This window comes from Hemiscyllium ocellatum, chromosome 5 (assembly GCF_020745735.1).
Source record: "Hemiscyllium ocellatum isolate sHemOce1 chromosome 5, sHemOce1.pat.X.cur, whole genome shotgun sequence".
NCBI lineage: Eukaryota > Metazoa > Chordata > Chondrichthyes > Orectolobiformes > Hemiscylliidae > Hemiscyllium > Hemiscyllium ocellatum.
Genome location: NC_083405.1, coordinates 130,142,014 through 130,168,125, shown reverse-complemented (window position 1 = coordinate 130,168,125; position 26,112 = coordinate 130,142,014). Strand labels below are relative to the sequence as shown.

General features: G+C 46.8%; 1 protein-coding gene across 1 annotated transcript in view; it reads left to right on the top strand.

Annotated features, from left to right (window-relative positions):
• Nucleotides 1–26,112, top strand: part of LOC132816245 (pituitary adenylate cyclase-activating polypeptide type I receptor-like) — a 175,472-nt gene that overhangs the window by 33,711 nt on the left and 115,649 nt on the right. Inside the window, exons 3-4 of the mRNA XM_060825741.1 lie at nt 19,375–19,482; nt 21,990–22,099. Of these exons, the coding sequence (XP_060681724.1) occupies nt 19,375–19,482; nt 21,990–22,099 (218 nt within the window). The remainder of the gene's footprint in view (nt 1–19,374; nt 19,483–21,989; nt 22,100–26,112) is intronic.

The window sequence follows — 26,112 nt, the reverse complement described above, 5'->3', positions numbered from 1 at the left end:
TTGATTGGCCCTATTCCTACACTAATCATCCTTTTATTCCTCACATACCTATAGAAAGCTTTCGGGTTCTCCTTTATTCTATTTGCTAAAGACTGCTCGTGTCCTCTCTTTGATCTTCTTAACTCCCTCTTTAAATCCTTCTGAGCTGATCTGTAACTCTCCATCGCCTCATCTGAACCATCTTGCCTCATCAACCATTAAGCCTCCGTCTTCTTCGTAACAAGAGATGTAATTTCAGTTGTAAACCACGGTTTCCTAACCTTATTACTTCCTCCCTGCCTGACGGAGAGGAACCTGGGTCCCTAGCACAGTCAGACAGCAGCGCTAACCTCTAAGCCACCATGCCACCTGGCTGTTAGCTAACCTGGAGGAAGCAAGGACTGAAGTTGCTGGAGATTCGGAATTGAGAGTATAGCACTGGAAAAGCACAGCAGGTCAGACTGCTCTGAGGAGCAGCAGAGTCGATATTTCAGGCATTAACCCTTCACCAGGAATGGGAGGGGAAGGGGTGACTGACCTGTCCTACCTGTCCATCTTCCTTTCCACCTATCCACTCCACCCTTCCCTCCAACCTATCAGTATCACTCCCCTCCAGCATTCACCTATCGCCTTCCCAGCTACCTTCCCCATGGCCACACTCCCACTGCCCTATTTATCTCTCAGCTCCCTTCCCTCTCCAAATTCTTGATGAAGGACTTACACCTGAAGCGTTGACTCGGATGCTGCCTGACCTGCTGGGCTTTTCCAGCACCACACTTTTTGATTCCTGTTCGCTAACATGAGCAAGGCAGCTCCTCAAAACCAGCAGCATCGACAGTGCACTAGCTCCTCCACTACTGCACAGACACAGACACATAGACTCAGACACACACACACAACACATACACACACACAGACACACACACACATATATACACACACACACACACACACAACACATATACACACACACACAGACACACACACACAACACATACACACACACAGACACACACACACATATATACACACACACACACACACACACATACACACACACATACATACACACACATACATACAAACACACACATACATACACACACACAGACACACACGCACACAACACATATACACACACACAGACACATACACACACACACACACACACACACACACACACATCCCTCAGTTTTGTTGGCCCCATTGCTGTGTTAGTCATCACTCAGTTAGCAACACCCTTGCTTCTGAATCAGACCGTTGTGACTTCAAGTCAAACTCAGGATGTGGGCACATCATGCAGACTGGCACCTTGGTGTCATCGTGAGAGAGTGATGCATCCCTAGGGACGCAGCATTTCAAGTGACGGGGCACCCAGTGTTGCTGCTCTGGTGGAGGTAACAGATCACAGTGCCATGGAAGAGCAGCATGTTCTGCTCCTTATGCCTCAACCAACTGCTAGAGTTACAGCATTGTTATTTGCAGGAATTTGCTGTGTGTACATTGGCTCCTGCATTACAACAAGAACCTTACCTCAAAAGGTTTCTGGGTCAACATCCTGGAACTCCCTCCCTCAGGGCATTGTGGGTCAACCCACAGCAGGTGGACTGCAGCGGTTCAAGAAGATAGCTCACCCCCACCTTCTCAAGGGGGCAGCTAGGGATGGGTAATAAATGCTGGGCCCAGCCAGTGACATCCATGTTCCACGAGTGAATTAAAAAAGAAGTACTTTACTAGGTGTAAAGTTCTTTAGGGTTTCTTGAGGTTGTGCATAGTGCTATATAAATGCGAAGTCTTTAATTATCTACAACGGAATGTAAAGACGTACATTTATGTATCACTGTACATATGTAACAGACTTCTCAAAATACATAGCAATGAACCGCTATTGAAGTGTAATCTATGGCAACACAACAGTAAATCTGGGCACAACAAAGCCCCACAGTTGAAGATATTCAAATTCAAAGGAAATAATTTGGAGTTGGGAGGTCATGTTGCAGCTGTATAGGAATTGGTTAGGCCACTGTTGGAATATTGCGTACAATTCTGGTCTCTCTGCTATCGGAAGGATGTTATGAAACTTGAAAGGGTTTGGAAAAGATTCACAAAGATGTTACCAGGGTTGAAGAATTTGAGCTACAGGGAGAGGCTGAACAGGCTGGGGCTGTGTTCCCTGGAGCATCGGAGGCTGAGGGGTGAGGTTATAGAGGTTTATAAAATCATGAGGGGCATGGATAGGGTAAATAGACAAAGTCTTTTTCCTGGGATCTGGGAGTTCAGAACTAGAGGGCATAGGTTTAGGATGAGAGGGGAAAGATATAAAAGAGACCTAGGGGGCAACTTTTTCACACAGAGGGTGGTACGTGTAGAGCTGCCAGAGGAAGTGGTGGAGGCTGGTACAATTACAACATTTAGACAATAGACAATAGGTGCAGGAGTAGGCCATTCAGCCCTTCAAGCCTGCACCACCATTCAATATGATCATGGCTGATCATTCCTAATCAGTATCCACTTCCTGCTTTATCTCCTTGATTCCACTATCTTTGAGAGCTCTATCCAACTCTTTCTTAAATGAATCCAGAGACTGGGCCTCCACTGCCCTCTGGGGCAGAGCATTCTACACAGCCACCACTCTCTGGGTGAAGAAGTTTCTCTTCATCTCTGTCCTAAATGGTCTCCCCTGTATTTTTAAGCTGTGTCCTCTGGTCCGGCACTCACCCATCAGCGGAAACATGTTTCCTGCTGCCAGAGTGTCCAAACCTTTCATAATCTTATACGTCTCAATCATATCCCCTCTCAGTCTTCTAAACTCAAGGGTATACAAGCCCAGTCGCTTCAGTCTTTCAGTGTAAGGTAATCCCTCCATTCCAGGAATTGACCTCGTGAACCTACGCTGCACTCCCTCAATAGGCAGAATGTCTTTCCTCAAATTTGGCGACCAGAACTGCACACAGTACTCCAGGTGTGGTCTCACCAGGGCCCTGTACAGCTGCAGAAGCACCTCTTTGCTTCTATACTCAATCCCTCTTGTTATGAAGGCCAGCATGCTATTAGCCTTCTTCACTACCTGCTGTACCTGCATGCTTGCCTTCATTGACTGGTGTACAAGAACACCCAGATCTCTCTGTACTGCCCCTTTACCTAAATTAATTCCATTGAGGTAGTAATCTGCCTTCCTGTTCTTGCCACCAAAGTGGATAACCATACATTTATCCACACTAAACTGCATCTGCCATGCATCTGCCCACTCACCTAACTTGTCCAGGTCACCCTGTAATCTCCTAACATCCTCATCACATTTCACCCTGCCACCCAGCTTTGTATCATCAGCAAATTTGCTAATGTTATTGCTGATACCATCTTCTATATCATTAACATATATTGTAAAGAGCTGCGGTCCCAGCACTGATCTCTGTGGTACCCCACTGGTCACTGCCTGCCATTCCGAAATGGAGCCGTTTATCAGTACCCTTTGTTTCCTATCAGCCAACCAATTTTCAATCCAATCTAGTACTTTGCCCCCAATACCACGCGCCCTAAGTTTACTCACTCACCTCCTATGTGAACTTTATCAAAAGCTTTCTGAAAGTCCAGGTACACTATACCTACTGGATCTCCCTCGTCCATCTTCAGAGTTACATCCTCAAAAAATTCCAGAAGATTAGTCAAGCACGATTTCCCCTTCATAAATCCATGCTGACTCTGTCCTATCCTGTTACTACTATCCAGATGTGCCGTAATCTCATCCTTTATGATAGACTCCAGCATCTTTCCCACCACTGAGGTCAGACTAACTGGTCTATAATTTCCTGCTTTCTCTCTCCCACCTTTCTTAAAAAGTGGTATAACATTAGCCACTCTCCAATCCTCAGGTACCGATCCCGAATCTATCGAATTCTGGAAAATAATCACCAACGCATTCACGATTTCCCGAGCCACCTCCTTCAGTACCCTGGGATGTAGACCATCAGGCCCCGGGGACTTATCAACCTTCAGACCTAACAGTCCCTCCAACACCAAATCCTGGCAAATACAGGTTCCCTTAAGTTCAGGTCCTTCAGCCACTGTTACCCCATGGAGAATGCTTGTGTCTTCCCCAGTGAACACAGATCTGAAGTACTCATTTAATTCTTCTGCCATTTCTTTGTTCCCTGTAATATATTCCCCTGTTTCTGTCTTCAAGGGCCCAATTTTAGTCCTAACCATTTTTTTGCCTTGCACATACTTGAAAAAGCTTTTACTATCCTCCTTTATATTATTGGCCAGTTTACCTTCGTACCTCATTTTTCCTCTGCGTATTTCCTTCTTAGTAATCCTCTGTTGTTCTTTAAAAGCTTCCCAGCCCTCTGTTTTCCCACTTATCTTTGCTATTGTTATACTTTTTCTCTTTTAACTTTATATGTTTCTTAACTTCCCTCGTCAGCCACAGTTGCCCGTGCCTCCTCGTAGGATCTTTCTTCCTTTTAGGAATGAACTGATCCTGCATCTTCTGCATTATACACAGAAATATCCACCATTGTTCCACCACGGTCATCCCTGCTAAGGTATTGCACCATTGAACTTTGGCCAGCTCCTCCCTCATAGCTCCATAGTTCCCTTTATTCAACAGAAATATTGTCACTTCCGACTGTACCCTCTCCCTCTCAAATTGCAGATTGAAACTTATTGTATTATGGTCACTACTTCCCAATGGCTCCTTCACTTCGAGGTCTCTGACCAATTCTGGTTCGTTACACAATACCAGATCCAGAATTGCCTTCTCCCTGGTCGGCTCCAGCACCAGCTGCTCTAAGAATCCATCTCTGAGGCACTCCACAAAGTCTCTTTCTTGAGGTCCAATACCATCCTGATTCTCCCAGTCTACCTGCATGTTAAAATCCCCCATAACAACTGAAGCAACATCTTTGCGACAGGCCAATTTCAGCTCCTGATTCAACTTACATCTGACATCCAGACTACTGTTTGGGGGCCTGTTGATGACTCCCAAGAGGTCTTTTTACCCTTAGTATTTCGCATCTCTATCCATACTGACTCTACACCCCCTGACTCTAGGTCCCCCTGCGCAAGGGACTGAATATCTTCCCTTACCAACAAGGCCACTCCACCCCCTATGCCCGTCAGTCTGTCCTTACAATATTCATTTTCCAGACCCTGTCCACTTGAAGCCATTTAAAAGGCATTTGGATGGGTATATGAATCGGAAGGATTTGGAGGGATATAGGCCGGGTGCTGGCAAATGGGACTAGATTGGGTTGGGATATCTGGTCAGCATGGATGGGTTGGACCGAAGGGTCTGTTTCCATGCTCTCTATGAGTCTATGACTCTATCTTTGGAACAGATAATCACGTGAAAGCAGAACAAATGTAAAGGGTGTGGAACATTTAAACGAGGAGAGATTGAAAGAAAGACAGAGGGAGATTTAGAGACTGAAGAATTTAGGAAATAGAAGCAGGAGTGAACCATTCGGCCCATCGACCCTGGTGCACCATTTAACATAATTATGGCTACACTTTGGCACAGCCTAGCCTGTCCCCGTTTCCTCTGATTCCCAAAAAAACACCCAGAAATTTGTGGATCTCAGCTGGAGATGTGTTCAACAACGGAGCATCAATGATCCTCTAAGATAGAGAATTCCAAAAATTCCCAAACCTTTGAGCAAAGACATTTCCACACATCTCAGAAAGGCCTCGTCTCCTGAAAGTGTATCCCCATGTGTTAGATTCCCTGACCAGTGGGCGCAATCTCTCAGTATCCACCTGTTAAGACCCATCAGGGTTTTGAATGTCTTAGTGAGATTCTTCGAAAAAGTCATGTTGCGGCTGGACAGGACAGTATTCCACTTTTGGAATATTGCGTGCAATTCCGGTTTCCCTGCTACAGGAAATACGTTTTTAAACTTGAAAGGGTGCAGGAAAGATTTACAAGGATGTTGCCAGGGTTGGAGGATTTGAGCTACAGGGAGAGGCTGGACAGGCTGGGGCTGTTTTCCCTGGAGCGTCGGAGGCTGAGGGGTGACCTTATCGAGGTTTATAAAATCATGAGGGGCATGGATCGGGTAAATAGGCAAAGTCTTTTCCCTGGGGTCGGGGAGTCCAGAACTAGATAGCATAGATTTAGGGTGAGAGGGGAAAGATATAAAAGAGACCTAAGGGGCAACTTTTTTACACAGAGGGTGGTACATGTATGGAATGAGCTGCCAGAGGAAGTGGTGGAGGCTGGTACAATTACAACATTTAAGAGGCTTCTGGATGGGTATATGAATAGGAAGGGTTTGGGGGGATATGGGTCTGGTACTGACAAATGGGATATTTGGGTCAGCACGGACGAGTTGGACCGAAGAGTTTGTTTCTGTGCTGTATGACTCTGTGACAATGACTGTCTTATTGATAAAAATGAATTGTGGATAGCCCTCAAATGTGAACACTTGTCCTTTTACGCTGCTTGGCTTCATGCTTTCATTTGTCAAAATGGTCAAGACACTGCCGCAGCGGTGTGAAGGGGCCATGATTATTTACAAAGTGCGTTAATAACTTAGAGGAGGAAGGTGAAAATACTGTCGCCAAGATGTGGAGGTGCCGGTGTCGGACTGGGGTGGACAAAGTCAGAAGTCACACATCACCAGGTTATAGAACAACAGGTTTATTTGAAACCACAAGCTTTTGAAGTGCTGCTTGTTCCCAATGCTTACAAATATATAAATTAGGGTCAGCAATAGATCACTTGTTCCCTCAAACCTGCTTTATGTTTGATACGATCGCAGCTGATGTGGTCTCTCCATATTCCCACCTAACTCTGATAACACAGAAACCTAAATAGGGAGCTGGAGTAGGCCATTCAGCCCTCCTGGCCTGCTGTAACAGTCAATAGAATCATCTGACTCAGTCCCCTCTTCCTGCTTTCATCCCAGGTCCTTCAATCCTTTTATCCCAAAGGACTTTTTCTACCTAAAATAGAAATTGCTGAAGAAGCTCAGCAGGTCTAGCAGCATCTGTGCAGAGAAAGCAGAATTAACCTTTTGGGTCGGGTGACCCTTCCATCTTGAAAATATTCAATGCTTTGGCCTCAACCACTTCCTATGGCAGTGAATTCCACAGGCTCCCCACTCTCTGGGGGAAGACATTTCCTGATCTCAGTCCGAAATGGCCTTACCCTGTATCCTGAGACTGTGAACTCTGGCTCTGGATTCCCTGACCATTGGGAACGTCCTTCTGAGGGTCTCCTCCAGCATTTTCCAGGTTAGTATGAGGTTCCCCCCCCCTCATTCTCCAGTCAATACACCCCTAACCGATCTAGTCTCTCTTCATAGGTCAGTCCTGCCATCCCACAAGTCACTCATCAAGAATCTATCTAACTCTGCTTTAAATATCTGCAAGGATTCGCCTTCCTCTCCCCAATCAGTTGTTTTAGAGTATAGAACATTTCAGCACAGTACAGGCCCTTCGGCCCTCGATGTTGTGCCGACCTGTGGAACATCTCACCTCCACTATTCCATGGTCATCCATATGTTTATCCAATGACCATTTAAATGCCCTTAAAGTTAGCGAGTCTACCACTGTTGCAGGCAGGGCATTCCATGCCCCTACTACTCTCTGAGTAAAGACCTGTTTTATAAGTTGATTATGAAATAGAGTACCTTCTAATCTCTTCCCCACTCAGCACAGTGACTGCCTCCATTACACAAGTGTGACTTTTAAATATTGCTCTTAAATATTAAATGGAATATAGCTTTTTTGAAAAATGTAGTTTTGTAGGGTATGGGCGTCATTGGTTAGGCCAGTACTTATTACTCAGAGGCCACTTTGGAATGGGACTGGAGTCACATGTCATAGAACCATCAAGTCCTACAGCACAAAGTCAGGCCCTTTAGCACAAACTGGTCCGCGCCGACCAAACTGTCCATCCACACTAACCCCATTTCCCTGCACTTGGCCCATATCCTTCTAACCCTTTCCTATCCAGAGAGGTACCAATATCCTGGGGAGGAACTTTGCTCATGCTCTTCGTGGGGGTGGGGTTAAACTAATGCAACAAGGTGATGGGAATCGGAATTGCAGTTCCCGTGTACAGGAGGTTGAGGGTAGTGAGGTCAGGGGTAAGTTTACAAGATCGCGAGAGGGCACCGGGAATCAGGATGTTGGTTTGAAATGTGTGTACATCAATACCAGGAGCATCTGGAATAAAGTGAGTGAACTTGCAGCATGGGTTGGTACCTGGGATTTTAATGTTGCAGCCATTTCAGAGAGATGGCTAGAGGAGGGACAGGAATGGTTGTTGCAGATTCTGGGATTTAGATGTTTCAGCAAGAACAGAGATGGTCAAAGGGTGGGATGGGGGTTTGGTTGTGGCATCGTTAATCAAGGGTAGTATTACAGCAGCTAAGATAACGTTTGAGGACTCATCCACTGAGGTAGTTTGGGCTGAGGTTAGAAACAGGAAAGGAGAGGTCACCCTGTTGGGAATTTTCTATGGGCCTCTGAATTGGTCCAGGGATGTAGAGGAAAGGATAGCAAAGATGATTCTCAATAGGAGCAAGAGTAACAGGGTAGTTGTTATGGGGGACTTTAACTTCCCCAATATTGACTGGGAATACTATAGATCAAATAATTTAGATGGGTCAGTTTTTGTTCAATGTATGCAGGAGGGTTTTCTGACACATTATGTAGACAGACCAACAAGGGGCAATACCATATTGGATTTGGTACTGGGGAATGAACCTGGCCAGGTGTTAGATTTGGAGATAGGTGAACACTTTGGCAATAGTGACCATAATGCCATTATGTTTGCAATAGCAATGGGCAGGGATGGGTATATAACACGGGGAAAGAGGCATAACTGGGGGAAAGGCAATTATGATGTGATGAGGCAAGATTTAGGATGCCCAGGATGGGGAAGGATACTGCAGGGGATGGACACCCTTGAAATGTGGAGCTTATTCAAGGAACAGCTACTGCGGGTCCTTGATACATATATACCTATCGGGTAGGGAGGTAGTTGTCGGGAGAGGGAGCCATGGTTTACTAAAGTAGTTGAAACTCCTGTCAACAGGAAGACGAGGCTTAAGTGAGGGTGAGGTGTGAAGGCTCAGTTAGAGGGCCTGAGAGTTATAAATTAACCAGAAAGGATCTAAAGAGAGAGCTAAGAAGAGCCAGGAGGGGACATGAGAAGTTGTTGGCGGATAGGATCAAGGAAGGTCTTACGCGGAAAGGCTGAGGAAACTGAGGCTATTTTCATTGGAGAGAAGAAGGTTGAGAGGCAACTTAATGAAGACGTACAAGATAATCAGAGGGTTAGATAGGGTGGACAGTGAGACCCTGCTTCCTCAGATGGTGAAGGCTAACATGAGAGAACATAGCTTTAAATTGAGGGGTGTTAGATTTAGGTCAGATGTCAGAGGTAGTTTCTTCACTCAGAGAATAGTAGGGGCGTGGAACAGCCTGCCTGTAACAATAGTAGACTCACTGATGTTAAGGGCATTTAAATGGTCATTGGACATACATATGGATAATAATGGAATGGTGTAGGTTAGATGGGATCAGATTAACTTCACAGGTCAGCACAATATTAAGGGCCGAAGGGCCTGTACTGCGCTATGTATTTGTCCAAGTGCCTTTTAAATGTTGCTAATGTAGGCCAGACCAGAGAAGGATGGCTGATTTCCTTTTGTCAAGGACATTAGTCAAGCAGATTTTTACAACAATGGTTACATGGTCACCTTTAGACTATCTTTTTAATCCAGATTTTTATTGAATTAGAATTTCACCATTTTCCTGGTGGGATTTGAACCCACAATCCCCAGGAGCAGAGCCTTGGACCCGGACTTACCCATCAACACAAACTGTCTCCACCTTCTGTCTTGCTGCTTAAAACTCTACCTCTTTGAGGAGTCTCTTGGCGACCATTGCCCCATTATTAATATTTAACTGGCCAATCCACAGTGAAGCGTGTTGGGGTGCTATCTGTCCAACACGGGGTGTGTTCTCCAAGCTCCAGGCCAGTGAGAATGAGTGTGCTGCCCTGCAGATTCAAGCAGTTGTGACTACTTCCCGTTTCGGGTGCATGTGGGAAGGGGGCACTGCAGAAAGTAAAACTGGTGAATGAGAGATACTGGTGTGACTCATATACGTCAAAGTGGAACTCCAGAATGTCCGGTACTTGTATTATTTAAGTATTTCTGGTTTTCTCTTAGAATCATATACTACAGAAGATTCCCTTCGGCCCATGAAATCTGTACTGCCTAAGTGTAGACTAATCCTTCTTTCCCACACTAGGCCCATAGCCTTTAATGTTATGACTCTTCAAGTGCTCATCCAAATACATTTTAAAGGTTGTGAGGTTACCTGCCTCAACTCCCCTCCCAGGCAGTGACCATCCCAGATTCCCCCTACCCTCTAAACCCTTTCTTCAAGTCCCCTGTAAAATGGCTGCCTTAATATTCTGCCCCTTAGTTATTGACCTTTCAAGTAAGTTCCTTCGACACCTCCATCAGATTAAACCTCGACCTTCTCTGCTCTGTAGAAAACATCCCGAACCTATCCAGCCTCTGTTCATCGCTGAAATGCTCCATCCCAGGCAACATCCTGGTGAATCTCCCCTGTACCCCCTCCAGTACACTCACATCCTTCCCGACAGTGTGGGGACCGGAACTGCACACAGTCCTCCAGCCTCAGCCTCACCAGAATCCTGTACAACCCCAACATACCTTCCGGGCTTTTAGAATCTATGCCACGTTTAAAATAGGCAGGTGTTCCATATACCTTCTTATCAATCCTATTAATCTGTCCTGCCTCCTTCAGGGATTTGTGGACAAACGCCCCAAGACTGCAGGTCTTGAAAGCTCCAGGTCTTGCAACTCCTTGAAAGTGGAGTCACAGGTAGATAGGATAGTGAAGAAGGCGTTTGGTATGCTTTCCTTTATTGGTCAGAGTATTGAGTACAGGAGTTGGGAGGTCATGTTGCAGCTGTACAGGACATTGGTTAGGCCACTGTTGGAATACTGCATTCAGTTCTGGTCTCCTTGCTAATAGGAAGGATGTTGTGAAACTTGAAAGGGAGCAGAAAAGATTTACAAGGATGTTGCCAGGGTTAAAGGGTTTGAGCTACAGGGAGAGGCTGAACAGGCTGGGGCTGTTTTCCCTGGAGCATCAGAGACTGAGGGGTAACCTTAAAAAGGTTTATAAAATCATGAGGGTCATGGGTGGGGTAAATGCTGAGCTTTTCCAGCAACGTCTGGTTTTGTTCCTGATTTACAGCGTCCTCAGTTCTTTGTTTTTTTTGATATGGAATGTGAGTTCCCTGTTTGTGGTTGTTGATCTGGTTTAATCAGGGAGCCCTGGCTGACAGATATAAACAGGAGTGCCTGTGGACGGGCTGTCCTAGAGGTGGCCGAAAGGTGTGCCAGGATAGCCCACTGGTCAGAGGCGCAACGGGGTGGGTGAGAGCCCAATGGTACGTAGGGGCAGACCGAGAGCCAGAAGGCGGGCAGCCGTCCTCAGCGCTGTCACCCAGGGCGGGTACCGGGGCGGGCTGTCTGAGGAGTTGGCCGAAAGGTGCTGAGGGTGGTTAGTGAAGCCGGAAGGTGGGTAGGCCGTCCTGACTCCTGTCACCCCAGGCGGGTACCAGGGCGGGCTGTCCGAGAGGTGGTCAAAAAGTATGTCAGGGCGGACCGAGAACCGGAAGATGGGAGGGGCGGGGCTTGCTGGGTCTGTATTGTCTGCACTTTTGTATGTAACAGTACTGTCTAATGTACAAATGTCATCGTTGATATCTCTTTATATTTTTATGTGAAACTGGGATATGAGGTTTGTCCTCATGTCCCTGTAAACTATTTGAACGGTAGGGTTTGGGGCCTGGCTTTGCTGCTCCTCTCCCTTGTTAACTTGCTGTCTCTTGTATGCAGCTGTAAATGTAACTGTTTGTTGTAAACTGTTTTTGTAATTTGTTTAATAAAATAAAGAAAAATAAATAGGAGTGCCACAGATGATGGCACTGTGGCAGCTGTCTCGAGGGAGGCAATACTGGAGTCAAGGCCTGTTCATGTGTAACTGAAGGAGTGATGGGATACCTGACTCTGGGGAGTTATTTCAACAACTCTGGGGCTTGAACTCGGGACACTACCGCTGAGGTATAAGAATCCCAAATTGGCCAATGGCTGCATTACCATGGGCATTAATTCATGGAGCGCGATTTGACCCTGGATCTCTAGCTCAGAGGCATGGACATTACCAGAAGACCTCCTACAAATACCATTTCATCAACTGGTTCAGAGATGTTACAACACATCTCCAGGACAGGCTACCAGTGTGGCCTGGCCCAGAGGTAGGGACGCTACCACTGCAAGTAGTTAGGAGAGGAGATCTCACTGCAATTCCTGGGATAGAAGGACCGAGGTATGAAGAGAGGCTGGATCGACTCGGATTATACTCAAACAGAATTAGGGGGATGAGACCGATCACACAGAAACTGATAAAACTCTTAGCAGGATATTGGCAGGAAGGATGTTCCCCGTGATGGGGAATCTAGAACCAGAGTTGCAGTTTTAGGACTCAATTCAGAATATGTAAGGCACAGGAGCTGTTTACCCCTTGAAATAGAGGGGCTTGGCATCTTCGAACAAATAGCAGACCATTTAGGAGTGAGGACTGGAGAAATATTACCAAGCAACCGCTCATTAATCTCGGGAAATCTCTGCCCAGGACTGTTGTAGATGCACGGTTAATGAGGATACCGACAACTGAGGTGGGCAGGGATTTCTTTGGGGCTGTCAATGATGAAGGGATGTGGGGGGGTGGCGAGCAGGAAAGTGCAGCTAATCCGTGAGACATCAGCCATTTCACTGAATGGGATGGAGGGGCTTGAGGAGCCGAAGGGTCTACTCTTTTCCTATCTGCGTTGGTCTCAGGTAGGTCCAGAGCCCCCTGGGAGAGGGGGAAGGGGAGATGCTGGTGACCAGACACAGAAACAAATCCACAATGAACGTGATAAAAGAGATAACGGGAGAATAGGTGGGAGATGAGATAATGGCAACACATTAATATTTATTACAATTCATGCATGTGCCACCATTGAATAAAGGAAACACTCCTCACAGAAATATTAAGTGCGCTATTCAAAAGATAAAAAGTCTGATTTCATTTGAACGCATTAAAAGGTACCTGTTTTTTTTAGTCAGTCATGAAAGCTTTCCATTGTTGATGCAGTGTTCAGTCTGTGGAAGAAAATCATTTACTGAAGAATTGAGAATATAGGAGAGCACTTCACCTCCTGAGTTACCAGCCTGTTCACATCAGAAGGTGGGGAAGTCGACGTTTCAGGTTTAACCCTTCTTCAGTACGGGGTGGGGTGGGTGTGGGGGGCAGCTCCAGATAAAGGGGGTGGTGAGGGCAGGATGGTGAAGTGGGGATGGGTAACGACAGGTAGAGGGTAGGATGGAATCCAGGGGGTGTCTGGGAGGAGTGGAAGGGAGGGGGAGGGGCTGGGAAGGGAGTCGGGTGATGGGGAGGGAGGGTATTTGAAATCGGAGAGTCCGGTTGATGGCTGGGAGGAGTGGTCTGCTTCTTCTGTCTTGTCTTCACCTGTCCCCACCTCACCATCCTACCCCCGCCACCCCCTTTATCTGCAGCTCCCCCCTACACCCACCCCCAGTCCTGAAGAAGGGTTACACCCGAAATGTTGACGTCTCCCCCTCCTGGCTTGTTGTGTTCCTCCAGCCTCCTGCCTGTCTACTTTGGGTTCCAATATCTGCAGTCCTTTTTAATCGTCTGTGATCCAACTCACGCCAGACTCAATGACTCCAGACCTGTCTGTGAGACGTTAATCAGCCAGCACAGAGCAACCTTTCTGCTCAGGGCACCAACAACAGGCAATGAGCTGAGGGACGGTGACTGAAATCCGCAAAGTGGCTCCAATGAAGCCAATGGGGCACAGGCGTTGGTGCCTTATATTGACCCTGTGATGCCCATCACTGAGATAAGGCAGTTTGAACCCCTCGATTTCTCTCTGAGGGGCACGTGAACAACTCCCCTCCCCCACCAGGCTCCATTTTAACAGAGAACAAGGGAGCTCTCCAGCAGTTTCCTGGTCAACACTTATCCCTCAAACCAATGGGAGCTCATAGAAAGCTGCGCCCCACCCCCACCCCCACCCAAGAGTGGAAGCAGCCTGTCAGGGCCACATTAACCCTCCGAAGAGCATCCCACCCAGACCCACCCCAATCCCTGCATTTCCCACGGCCAATCCACCCTGACCCACACACCTTTGGATTGTGGGAGGAAACCGGAGCACCCGGAGGAAACCCATGCAGAAACAGGGGACAATGTGCAAACTCCACGCAGAGAGTCACCCGAGGCAGGAATCGTACCCGGGTCGCTGGCGCTGTGAGGCAGCAGTGCCAACCACTGGGCCACCGTGCTGCCCTGGTTAGCTCAGTTGGCTGGAAGGCTGGCTTGCAATGCAGGGTGATGCCAACAGGGTGGGTTGCTATGCTCCCTACCTTTCAGTAGTCACCCTGTTAAAGAATCACCCATCCCCGATACCTCCTTGTGAGGCTGTTGTCAGCTTTGCCTGACAGCACCCATGTGATGTGCCTTGTACTGCCCCACGGGGGATATATAAATGAAAGCCATTGACGTACAAAGTCTGTTGTCATGTTTGCTGAGGGAGAGCAGAGACAGTGTGTTGAACAGTCGTCTTCTGCTCGTTTTAAGAACTTTATTAGTCGTCAAACGGGTGGGAATATGGGGGAGAAGGCTAGCATTACCACAGTCTAAAGAAAAGCCATGGCATTATTTTACACAGTGTTGGATTATAGAACAGAACAGTATGGAGTGGCCATTCGGCCCACTGAGACAATGCCAGCCCTTTGAACACCCTATCCAATTAGCCCCCTTCTCCATCTGTTCCCCAAACCCTTCCTGGATATTTTTGCCTTTTCAATTACAAGTCATCCACCAATTGCAAATTCCATTTCCAAGTCCATCAGTTTGTATGCAGTTCAATAGAGAGCAGCTGGTCATACAGGAAACGTTCACACCTAAAATTATTTAAAATCTAAAATATTACTAATATTTAAAATTAGGCCCCTCTGTGGGAATGTGTTCATCAGTATGAACATTGATAAGTCAGATATTTATAAATCACGGACACTCCCTGTATGGATCTAACTGCTTTCAAAATATCCTTCTTCCCAATTTTCAGGCAGATAATAACAACTCACTGCATTTGAAAAGCAGCCAGCTTCATTTCCCTCAAAATCTACTCATTATTTCGCCCCTGTGACCTCTCATGGGTGGAAGCAATTACTCCCCTGATCAATGTCCACGTGGTTTTGAACCCTCAGTCAAATCTCACTTTGTCGTTCTCTGTTTGAAAGGAACGCAGTTGATCCTAGCTACGACTGTCTCTCCCTGTCATTGAACCCACCTTGTTACAGGCCAGTCGAAAACATATGAAGGAGGTAGCCTGGATCCTAACTTTTCCTTATTTTAAGACAAGTTCAAGGAGTTGCGTTCCAGCTACAATCCAGTTGGTCAAACTACCAGATTTGAAATAAAACACACTTTTTTCATATACCGTAGATAAAATACAACAAAAGAAGAAAGAAATTGGAGTAACTTAACTCTACTGAAAAATGTAACAGAATAATAGATTATTTAACTACTCAATAGTAACGGTTCCAATACAGTAACTGCTTATGAACACATCCTTGTCAAAGGCAACTTCAGTAAAACCATAGACTCTCTACAGTGTTGAAACAGGCCCTTCGGCCCAACAAGCCCGTACCAACCCTCCGAAGAGTAACCCACCCAGACCCATTCCCCAACATTTACCCCTGACTGATGCACACATCCCTAAACACTATGGACAATTTCGCATGACCAATTCACCAAACCTGCTCATCTTTGGATTGTGGGAGGAAACTGGAGCACCCGGGCAGACACAGGGAGAATGTGCAAACGCCACACGGACCAGTTGTCCGAGGCTGGAATCAAACCTGAGTCCCTGGCGCTGTGAGGCAGCAGTGCTGACCATTAAGCCACCGTGCCGCCCCTTGGATCGGCTCCTCAGCAATTCTCCAGTCCAGTTGTAAAAGCATCGAAGAGAAAACTCTGAGAGAGAAGGAGTAGCAGGGAGTAGAGGGAGTAGAGGGAGTAGCAGAGAGGGAGTAGCAGGGAGAGGTGTAGTGCAGTTTCCACCCAGCACTGAGACCCCAACGACAACTGCATCTGAAAAGTAAAACTAACCATCCTGGTTCAGTGGGAACTTTACCCCACCCAGTCAGGCTGCTTCTCCTATTTGAATTTAAAGAAAACCCAACACCTCACATACTCAATATTTCATTGCCTTTGGAACAGACTGTTCATTGCCTCTGTCACAAACTTTCTTCATTAAAGAAAACCAGGACAAAATTCACCTCATAAAACCATAATATTGTCATAACCTCCATCTCTGGTACCATTCTGGTCACATCTCCTCCTCAGCTTCTCCCAGAACTTAACATCTTTCTGAGTCTCTGGGATGCTTGAGGGAGCTGTGGCTTTCTTCAGCTGACTGCAAGAAAAGATCTCTCCAGGAGGTGAAACAAAAACTTATTTTAAGAAGTTCCGAATGAGTAACCGTTGGAATTTCTGCAGCTGTTGAATCATCGGATTGGCACTCAGTTCAAAGGGGCAGTTGCAAGTCTTGGTCTGAAACTCATCAGCTGCACGGCCAGAGTCGAGCAATGAGTCAGCACCTGCCATACTCAGACAGTGAAGAAATCCACCTCTCGGTATTAACTCTCCAGGGCCTGAACTGAGGAAAGGCTTGCATCGTTGTAGTGCCATTTTAGAACCAACCCCAAAGCAGAGGAGGAAGGAGTAATTGCCGTGCCTCAAATACAGGAGTCACACCAGCCACTTGCTTTTCTTTGTAATTCTATCTTGAGATGTGGGCAGCTCCAGCTAGACATCATTGAAGGCCATCCCAAACTACCCTCCAGAAGGTAGTGTTGAGTCCAGTCTCTTTGTTAATTTATTTGCGGGACATGGGTATCACTGGCTGGGCCCAGCATTTATTACCCATCCCTAGTTGCCCCCTTGAGAAGGTGGAGGTGAGCTGCCTCCTTGATCTGCTGCAGTCCACCTGCTGTGGGCTGACCCACAATGCCCTCAGGGAGGGAATTCCAGCATTTTGACCCAGAGATACTGAAGGAACGGTGATATATTTCCAAGTCAGGATGGTGAGTGGCTTGGAGGGGAAGTTGTAGGGGGGTGGTGTTCCCATGTATCTGCTGCCCCTTGTCCTTCCAGATGGAAGTGGTCGTGGGTTTGGAAGGTGCTGTCTGAGGGTCTTTGGTGAATTTCTGCCATGCATCTTGTAGCTAGCACACATTGCTGCTACTGAGCGTCGGTGGGGGAGGAAGTGGATGTTTGTGGATGTGGTGCCAATCAAACAAGCTGCTTTGTCCTGGATGGTGTCATATTTGAACCAAGGCTTGTAATGAGGTCAGGAGCTGAGTGGCCCTGGCAGAACCCAAACTGGGTGTAACTGAGCAGGTTATTGCTGAGCAAGTGCTGCTGTCGATGGACCTCTCCCATCACTTTACTGATGATCGAGAGTAGACTGATGGCTGGGTTGGATTTGTCCTGCTTTTTGTGAGCAGGACGTACCTGGGCAAATCCCCATGCCGCTCAGTTGATACCCCAGCTGCAGGTGTACTGGAAGAGCTTGGGATATAACTGGTTTGGAAGTTCAATCCTTTATTGCACCCCCTGAACTGTTGTCAGGGTCCATAGCCTTTGCTGTATCCAGGGCCTCCAACCCTTTCCTGATATGGTGGGGAGTGAATCTGACTGGCTGAAAGCCAATTTGAGATCCATCCCAAATTGCCTTTGAACTGAGCGGTTTGTTACACTATTCTATCATAAAGTTAGAAGGGCACTACTTGTGGCCTTGGGTCATTGGCAATGGCCTTGGGAAAAGGGCAATGGGTCTGGAGTCACATAGAACATAGAACATAGAACATAGAAAAATACAGCGCAGTACAGGCCCTTCGGCCCTCGATGTTGCGCCGACCAAAGCCTACCTAACCTACACTAGACCAATAACCTCCATATGCCTGTCCAATGCCCACTTAAATGACCATAAAGAGGGAGAGTCCACCACTGCTACTGGCAGGGCATTCCATGAACTCACAACCCGCTGAGTAAAGAATCTACCCCTAACATCTGTCCTATACCTACCACCCCTTAATTTAAAGCTGTGTCCCCTAGTAACAGCTGACTCCATTAGCGGAAAAAGGTTCTCACTGTCAACCCTATCTAAACCCCTAATCATCTCGTACACCTCTATCAAATCTCCCCTAAACCTTCTTTTCTCCAATGAGAACAGCCCCAAGTGCCTCAGCCTTTCCTCATACGATCTTCCTACCATGCCAGGCAACATCCTGGTAAACCTCCTCTGCACTCGTTCCAATGCCTCCACATCCTTCCTATAGTATGGCGACCAAAACTGCACACAATACTCCAGATGAGGCCGCACCAGAGTCTTATACAACTGCAACATGACCTCAGGACTCCGGAACTCAATTCCTCTACCAATAAAGCCCAGTACACCATATGCCCCACTACACTACATGTAGGCCCAGATACAGCTGACCTTTCCGTGGCATAGTTGGTAAATCAGGTAATGTTTTTAATGGTGATCATTCTCACGATCACTGTTATTAGGACCCACTCTCAGTTCCCGGTTCACTGAGTTGGGTTTGACCTATGTCAATGCTGTGATGGACTTTGAGCCCATTTCACTGGGCTGTTAGTCTCACAAGATTACCACAAGCCTTCAGTAACCTCAGCCACATTAGGGAGATTTAAAACAATCCTCACATAAGCACATGGATGATTTGGGGATAGTGTAGGGGGTCGAGCTGAGAATAGTCCACAGGTTAGTGCAACATCGAGGGCCAAAGGGCCTGTTCTATGTTCTATGTTCTAACCTCTTGCAAAACAGTAAGCTGATGCTGACCTGATTCTCTGCATTCAGGATGTTGGGTGAAGGACGAGTGTTGGGCCGGCCTCCCGGAATGACTTCCCTGCTATTTGTCAAAATTGCATCTGTGAGTGAGATGACTTGAGTCTCGGTTCATTGTCTCATGGAAAAAATAGCGCCTCCGACAGTGCAGCAGCCCCTCAGTCCCACAGTGGAGTGCCAACCTTTATAATGTGGTCAAGTCTCCAGCAAACCCCTGACCTTCCCAATTCCGAGGGCAGGGTGTTGCTCGCTGAGCCAGTGCATTGACAGCTTCGTAACCCACGCCAGGACAATGTATGCTCTTCATGTTTCTGCTTTGAGAAGGCTGATGAGGAGCTGGTATTTAATCCCCTCATTCCCACTCCCTCTCTCTCTCTCTCTCTTTGCAGATTGTCCTGGGATGTGGGACAATATAACATGTTGGCCAAACGCAGATTATGGGGACGTGATCTCCGTCAGCTGTCCGGGATTTTTCCGAATCATTAACTCCGATGACGGTAAGTGTGACTCTCATGGGTCACAGTGAGACAGTGAGGTCTGTACATGCTGGAGATCAGAGTCGAGAGTGTGGTGCTGGAAAAGCACAGCAGGTCAGGCAGCATCCGAGGAGCAGGAGAATCAACGTTTCACCCCGATTAAGGGCTCCATCTCGAAATGTCGATTTTCCTGTTCCTCGTATGCGGCCTGACCTGCTGTGCTTTTCCAGCAACACACTCTCAACTCTAATGAGTCCCACTCCTACTCCAGGGTCATGTAACCATTCGCATTCTAGAAGCTTCAGGGAGGCCATGGACTTAATTTTAAAAATGAGCACCTCCTTTTATTTTCATTTCTCTGTCAAGGAGTGTCCCCTCAGGGATTGATTGAAGAGCTGAATGACCTACTCCTATTTTATGTTTCTGCATACAACAAGAGACTGCTGAATAACATATTCGGTCTTTCGTTTGGCTATGGGCAGTGCGATGAGAGAATAGATTCCCAGATGCTTAAAATAGAAATGTTCAACATTCTCACAGGACTAGAGCGATTGAAATAGCCAACTCTTGCTCCTACTCTCTACCTGTCTCTGGGCTTCCTGTATTGTCACTCAGAACCTCCCTTTATTGTCTTACAGTGACTTTAAAGGCGTCCCAGTTTTGTCAGAATATAATTCATCTCTTCCTGTTGAAAAGATAAAGTCACATCACACACACCAGGACCAGCGCAAGAATGCCAGGTTTCAAGCTACTACAATAATTTATACTGTAGGCGATAAGCAACTACAACAACTTATACTGTAGGCGATAAGCAACTACAACAATTTATAAGCAACTACAACAATTTATACTGTAGGCGATAAGGGTTCCATTGGTGCAGTGATACTGGGAGAGCCAAGATAAATCAATCAGACCAACAGGAGCATTCAAGGGACACAGAGGAGGATATTTTCGAGAATATCAGTGACATGCTGCTGAAGCTTTCTGTCTTGAACTCATCAGGATCAATCTCAATTCATGCATTCACAGCCATTTGTACCATACAGAAAGGGTCCCTGTTGGCTGTCTCCCCATTCTGGTTGGCAAAGGGTCATAGAAATGTACAGCATGGAAACAGACACTTCAGTCGAACTTGTCCATGCTGATCAGATATGCCAACCTAATCTAGTTGCATTTGCCAGCACCCGGCCCATATCCCTCTAAACCCTTCCTATTCATATACCCGTCCAGATGCCTTTTAAATGTTGCAATTGTACCAGCCTCCACCGCATCCTCTGGCAGCTCATTCCGTACACAACCTCCTTCTGTGTGAAAACGTTGCCCCTTAGGTCCCTTTTAAATCTTTCCCCTCTCACTTTAAACCTATGACCTCTAGTTCTGGACTCCCCTATCCCGGGGGAAAGGCTTTGCCTATTTATCCCATCCATGTACCTCATAATTTTATAAACCTCTATAAGGTCACCCCTCAGCCTCCGACGCTTCAGGGAAAACAGCCCCAGCCTGTTCAGCCTCTCCCTGTAGCTCAAACCCTCCAATCCTGGCAACATCCTTGTAAATCTTTTCTGAACCCTTTCAAGTTTCTCAACATCCTTCTGATAGGGAGGAGACCAGAATTGCACACAATATTCCAGCAGTGGCCTAACCAATGTCCTGAACAGCCGCAACATGACCTCCCAACTCCTGTACTCAATGCTCTGACCAATAAAGGAAAGCATACCCAACGCCTTCTTCACTATCCTATCTACCTGCGCCTTCACTTTCAAGGAGCTATGAACCTGTGTTGCCATGGAGAAAATAGTGAGGAAATTATAGATTCTCCAAGCTCCTGGATAATTAAAAAAAAGAGGATACAAGGCTTGAACCAATTCCTTTTGTTTGTGGATTGGCTCTAGGTGACAGAACTGGTGTAGACACAATGGACTGAATGGCTTCCTCTCACACCAAAACAATTGTACGTTTCCTGGCCATGACAACCGTGAAATTTAATGTCAGTGAATTTGTTTGATATTTCTGGAGCACTCAGAAACGTATTCAGAAACTATCCAGAGGGAGACCTTAGCGATGCATTTGTTTGCCTGCACACCATCTCCAGAATGAATTACCCACCTTTAACCTTCCCTCTTGGAATTGGTGGCCAGGCAGCCATGACGTGATCTCTGTCAACTGTCCAGGCTTCTTCCGAATCATTAACTCTGATGATGATAAGTGCGACCCCAATGGATCCCACTTCTAATCCTCACTATTTTCTCCATGACAACACAGGTTCATAGTTCCTTGAAAGTAGAATCACAGGTTAATAGGAAAGTGAAGACGACATTTGGTATTCTTTCATTTATTGGTCAGAGTATTGAATATTGAGATGGGTGTTTCTCACTTTAATAACGTGCGTGTTTGTAGCTCCTCCTCACCGCTTTGGATGGAAGACATTTTGTTTCTGAGGAACTGCAAGCCTGTCTCTCAGTGGGCTGGAAGGTCATAGGGTCTTTTTTTTGTCTACTCTGGTTTTACTGACATTAAAAATTCTTCAGTCCTAGGGATCATTTACCGAAACTGCACCAGTGAAGGCTGGTCAGAAACATTTCCCCACTACTATGATGCCTGTGGAGTTGATGAAAACATCACAGAAATCGATGACCAGGTAATTCATAATAAATAAACAAAGCAACAGTTTCTTTCACTTCTATGAGGAAATATATCATTCCGTTGGAGGCGGCTCAGGGAACGTTCGCGCGGATGATCCCTGGTATGGAGGGATTGTCTTCGGAGTAAAGGTTAAACAGGTTGGGACTCCACTCAGTGGGGTTTAGAAGAATGAGAGGGGACCTCTATGAAATGTAGAGGCTTGACAGGGTCAATGCTGAGAGGGATACTTCCCCACGTGGGAGAGTCCAGGGCCAAAGGGCACAGTCTCAGGGTAAAGGGGTGCCAATTTAAGACTGAGATATGGTCCCAACTGCAGGGAAATGGGGACGGCATGGGTAGACATTTAGGTCAGCATGAACCAGTTAGAGCAGAGGTGTCTGTCTCCGTGCTGTGGGATTCGATGACTCTGAGATTGAGATGAGGAGGAATTTCTTCCTTCAGGGGGTCATGAGTCTTTGGAAACTCCCTGCTCCTGAAAGCTGGAGGGGGCAGAGCCCCTTGCGCTTATTTAAGAATGACATTCTTGGATTATTCATCAGTTGGGGAATCCAGGATTACAGGGAAAGGTTAGGAAAGTGGATGTGAGGAACATCGGACCAGCTGTGAATGTTGGAGCAGGCTTGAGGGGCTGTCCGGCCTACTCCTGTTCCTACATCTTATGGTGTTAACCCCTCCTTACTCTCCTTCCTGCCAAATACAACATTGTACAATGGTTACAACACAGGAGATGGCCATTCTAGATTAGATTCCCTACAGTATGGAAACAGGCCTTTCAGCCCAACAAGCCCACACTGACCCTCCAAAGAGTAAACCACCCAGATCTATGCCCCTACCCTATATTTACACCTGGCTAAGGCACCTAATACTATGGGCAATTTAGACTGGCCAATTCACCTGACCTACGCATCAAGATCAAAGCCGTTCCACACCCTGTTTAATTCTTTTAAATCCGTCATTGAAGTGGATTCAGTGCCCCACTGGCTGAGCTCAACCCCTTGTTTTCTGAGGCAGCACATTAACATCCTGTGTGTGTTTTTGTACCCTGTGCGCCGGTCAGGAGATCAGTGGTCCTTCCCTCGTCGTCCAACATGAGAAACCTAAGGACGAGCAGCAGGAGGAGGCCATTTGGCCCATTGAACCTGCTCCGCCATTCAATAAGATCATGGACTCAGCTCCACTTACCCGCCCTCTCACCGTAACCCTTAATCCCTCTACTCTTCAAAAATCTACCTTTGCCTTAAAAACATTTACCGAAGTAGCCTCAACTGCTTCCCCGGGCAGGGAATGCCACAGATTCACAACCCTTTGGGTGAAGAAGTTCCTCCTTAGCTCCGTCCGAAATCTGCTCTCCCTTATTTTGAGGCTATGCCCCTTAGTTCTAGTTTCACCCACCAGTGGAGACAACCATCCTGCTTCTATCTTATCCATTCCCTTCATAACTTTGTATGTTTCTATCAGATCCCCCCCAATTCTTCTGAATTCTAATGAGTATAATCCCAGTCTACCAAGTCTCTTCATCACAAGTTAACCCCCTCAACTCCAGAATTAACCAAGTGAACTTCCTCTGTGCACTCACCCCCTCGCCTCCACACCCCCTCCCCCCTCCCTGTCCAGTGCCAGTAGATCCATTGAACTGAGTGGCTCTCTGGGCCATTCCAGAGGGCAGTGAAGAGTCAACCACATCGCTGTGGGTCAGGGGTCACATGTCAGCCAGACGGGGTAAGGCTCATATATTAAATACATGTTTCGGCCAGTCCTCACCAGTCACTGCATCTTAGCCGCAGAAGGTTTCCAGCATGGATGGAGGCCATTCGGCCCATCACATCCACACTGGTACATCAAACGTCCATCCATTCTGAATCCCATTATCCAGCATTTGTACGCTCCCACTTATCTACGTTCCCCTGGCGACCTGCTCACTTGACTCCCATCCACCCCCTGACCCACACCACTTGAAAACCAAAGCTGGGATCAATACAAATTCGAACAGCTCGTTCTGGGCTCCACCCAGACTCTTTCCAAATAACATTTGAACTTACCATGGGCTTTTAGCTCTGCCAAATCAACAGCACATTTGCCCAGAAGTTAATAATGAGATCTGATAGGATCCAGTGAATTGAACAAGACAAGGTTTCATCTTGGTTAAGATTAGAATGGTGCTGGAAAAGCGCAGCAGGTCAGACAGCATCCGAGGAGCAGGAAAATCGACTTTTCGGGCAAAAGCCCTTTATCAGGAATGAGGCTAGGAACCTCCAGGGTAGAGGGATAAATGACAGAGTGCTTTTCCAGCACTACTCTAATCTTGAGTGGTGCTTTTGCCAAGGTTCCATCTTGGGCCTTCTTCTGAAGGCTGCGGAGAAGCCTTTAATCTAAATGAGGGACTCCTGTCGAGGAAGCTATAGAGAGGTTCTACAGAGAAGCCATTGTCTCAGGATGGACGCTATCCACACTACAGCCACAGATTTCCTTCCCCGAGGAACGTTAGTGAACCAGAGGAATTTTCAGTGATAGAACCATCAATGAGAGTAGCTTCACACTAGATTAGGTTACTTACAGTGTGGAACAGGCCATTCGGCCCAACAAGTCCACACCGACCCTCCAAAGCGCACCCACCCAGACCCATTCCCCTACATTCCCCTCTGACTAATGCACCTAACACTACGGGCAATTTACCATCCACCTAACCTGCACATTTTTGGACTGTGGGAGGAAACCGGAGCACCCGGAGGATGTGCAAACTCCACACAGTCAGTTGCCTGAAGTGGGGATTGAACCATGGTCCCTGGCGCTGTGAGGTACCAGTGCTAACCACTGTGCCACCGTGCCATTCTTGTGTCATTCCACGTTATAAGAAAATCTCACAATAGTTGCGCCATTTAAACAAATGGGGCTGGAATCATGTTATAGCCAATACAGATAAGGAAAGTTCGCGTTCTACAAATAACAGTCTAAATTCGTCATTGGCGTTAAAGCCAATTTGTGTTGAAGAAGCAGGCGTTCTAACAGAACGGGCTGTAGAGTCATAGAGTAATAGCGATATACAGCACAGAAACAGATCCTTAGGTCCAACCCGTCCATGCCAACCAGATATCCCAACCCAATCTAGTCCCACCTGCCAGCACCCGGCCCATATCCCTCCGAACCCTTCCTATTCATATACCCATCCAGATGCCTCTTAAATGTTGTAATTGTAACAGCCTCCACCACATCCTCTGGCAGTTCATTCCATACACGTACCACCCTCTGTGTGAAAAAATTGCCCCTTAGGTCTCTTTTATATCTTTCCCCTCTCACCCTAAACCTATGCCCTCTAGTTCTGGACTCCCTGACCCCAGGGAAAAGACCTTGTCTATTTATCCTACCCATGCCCCTCATAATTTTGTAAACCTCTATAAAGTCACCCCTCAGCCTCCGACGCTCCAGGGAAAACAGCTCCAACCTGTTCAGCCTCTCCCTATAGCTCAAATCCTCCAACCCTGGCAACATCCTTGTAGATCTTTTCTGAACCCTTTCAAGTTTCACAACATCTTTCCGATAGGAAGGAGACCAGAATTGCACACAATATTCCAACAGTGGCCTAACCAATGTCCTGTACAGGACAACATGACCTCCCAACTCCTGTACTCAATACTCTGACCAAAAAAGGAAAGCATACCAAATGCCTTCTTCACTATCCTATCTATCTGCGACTCCACTTTCAAGGAGCTATGAACCTGCACACCACATGAATTCCCATGCACAAAGCCATGCTGACTATCCCTAATCAATCCTTGTCTTTCCAAATACTGTCCCTCAGGATTCCCACCAACAACTTGCCCACCACTAATGTCAGGCTTACCAGTCTATCGTTGCCTGGCTTTTCCTTACCACCTTTCTTAAAAGGTAGAAGAATATTAGCCAACCTCCAGTCTTCCGGCACCTCACCTGTGACTATCGATGATACAAATATCTCAGCAAGAGGCCCAGCAATCACTTCCCTAGCTTCCCACAGAGTTCTAGGGTACACCT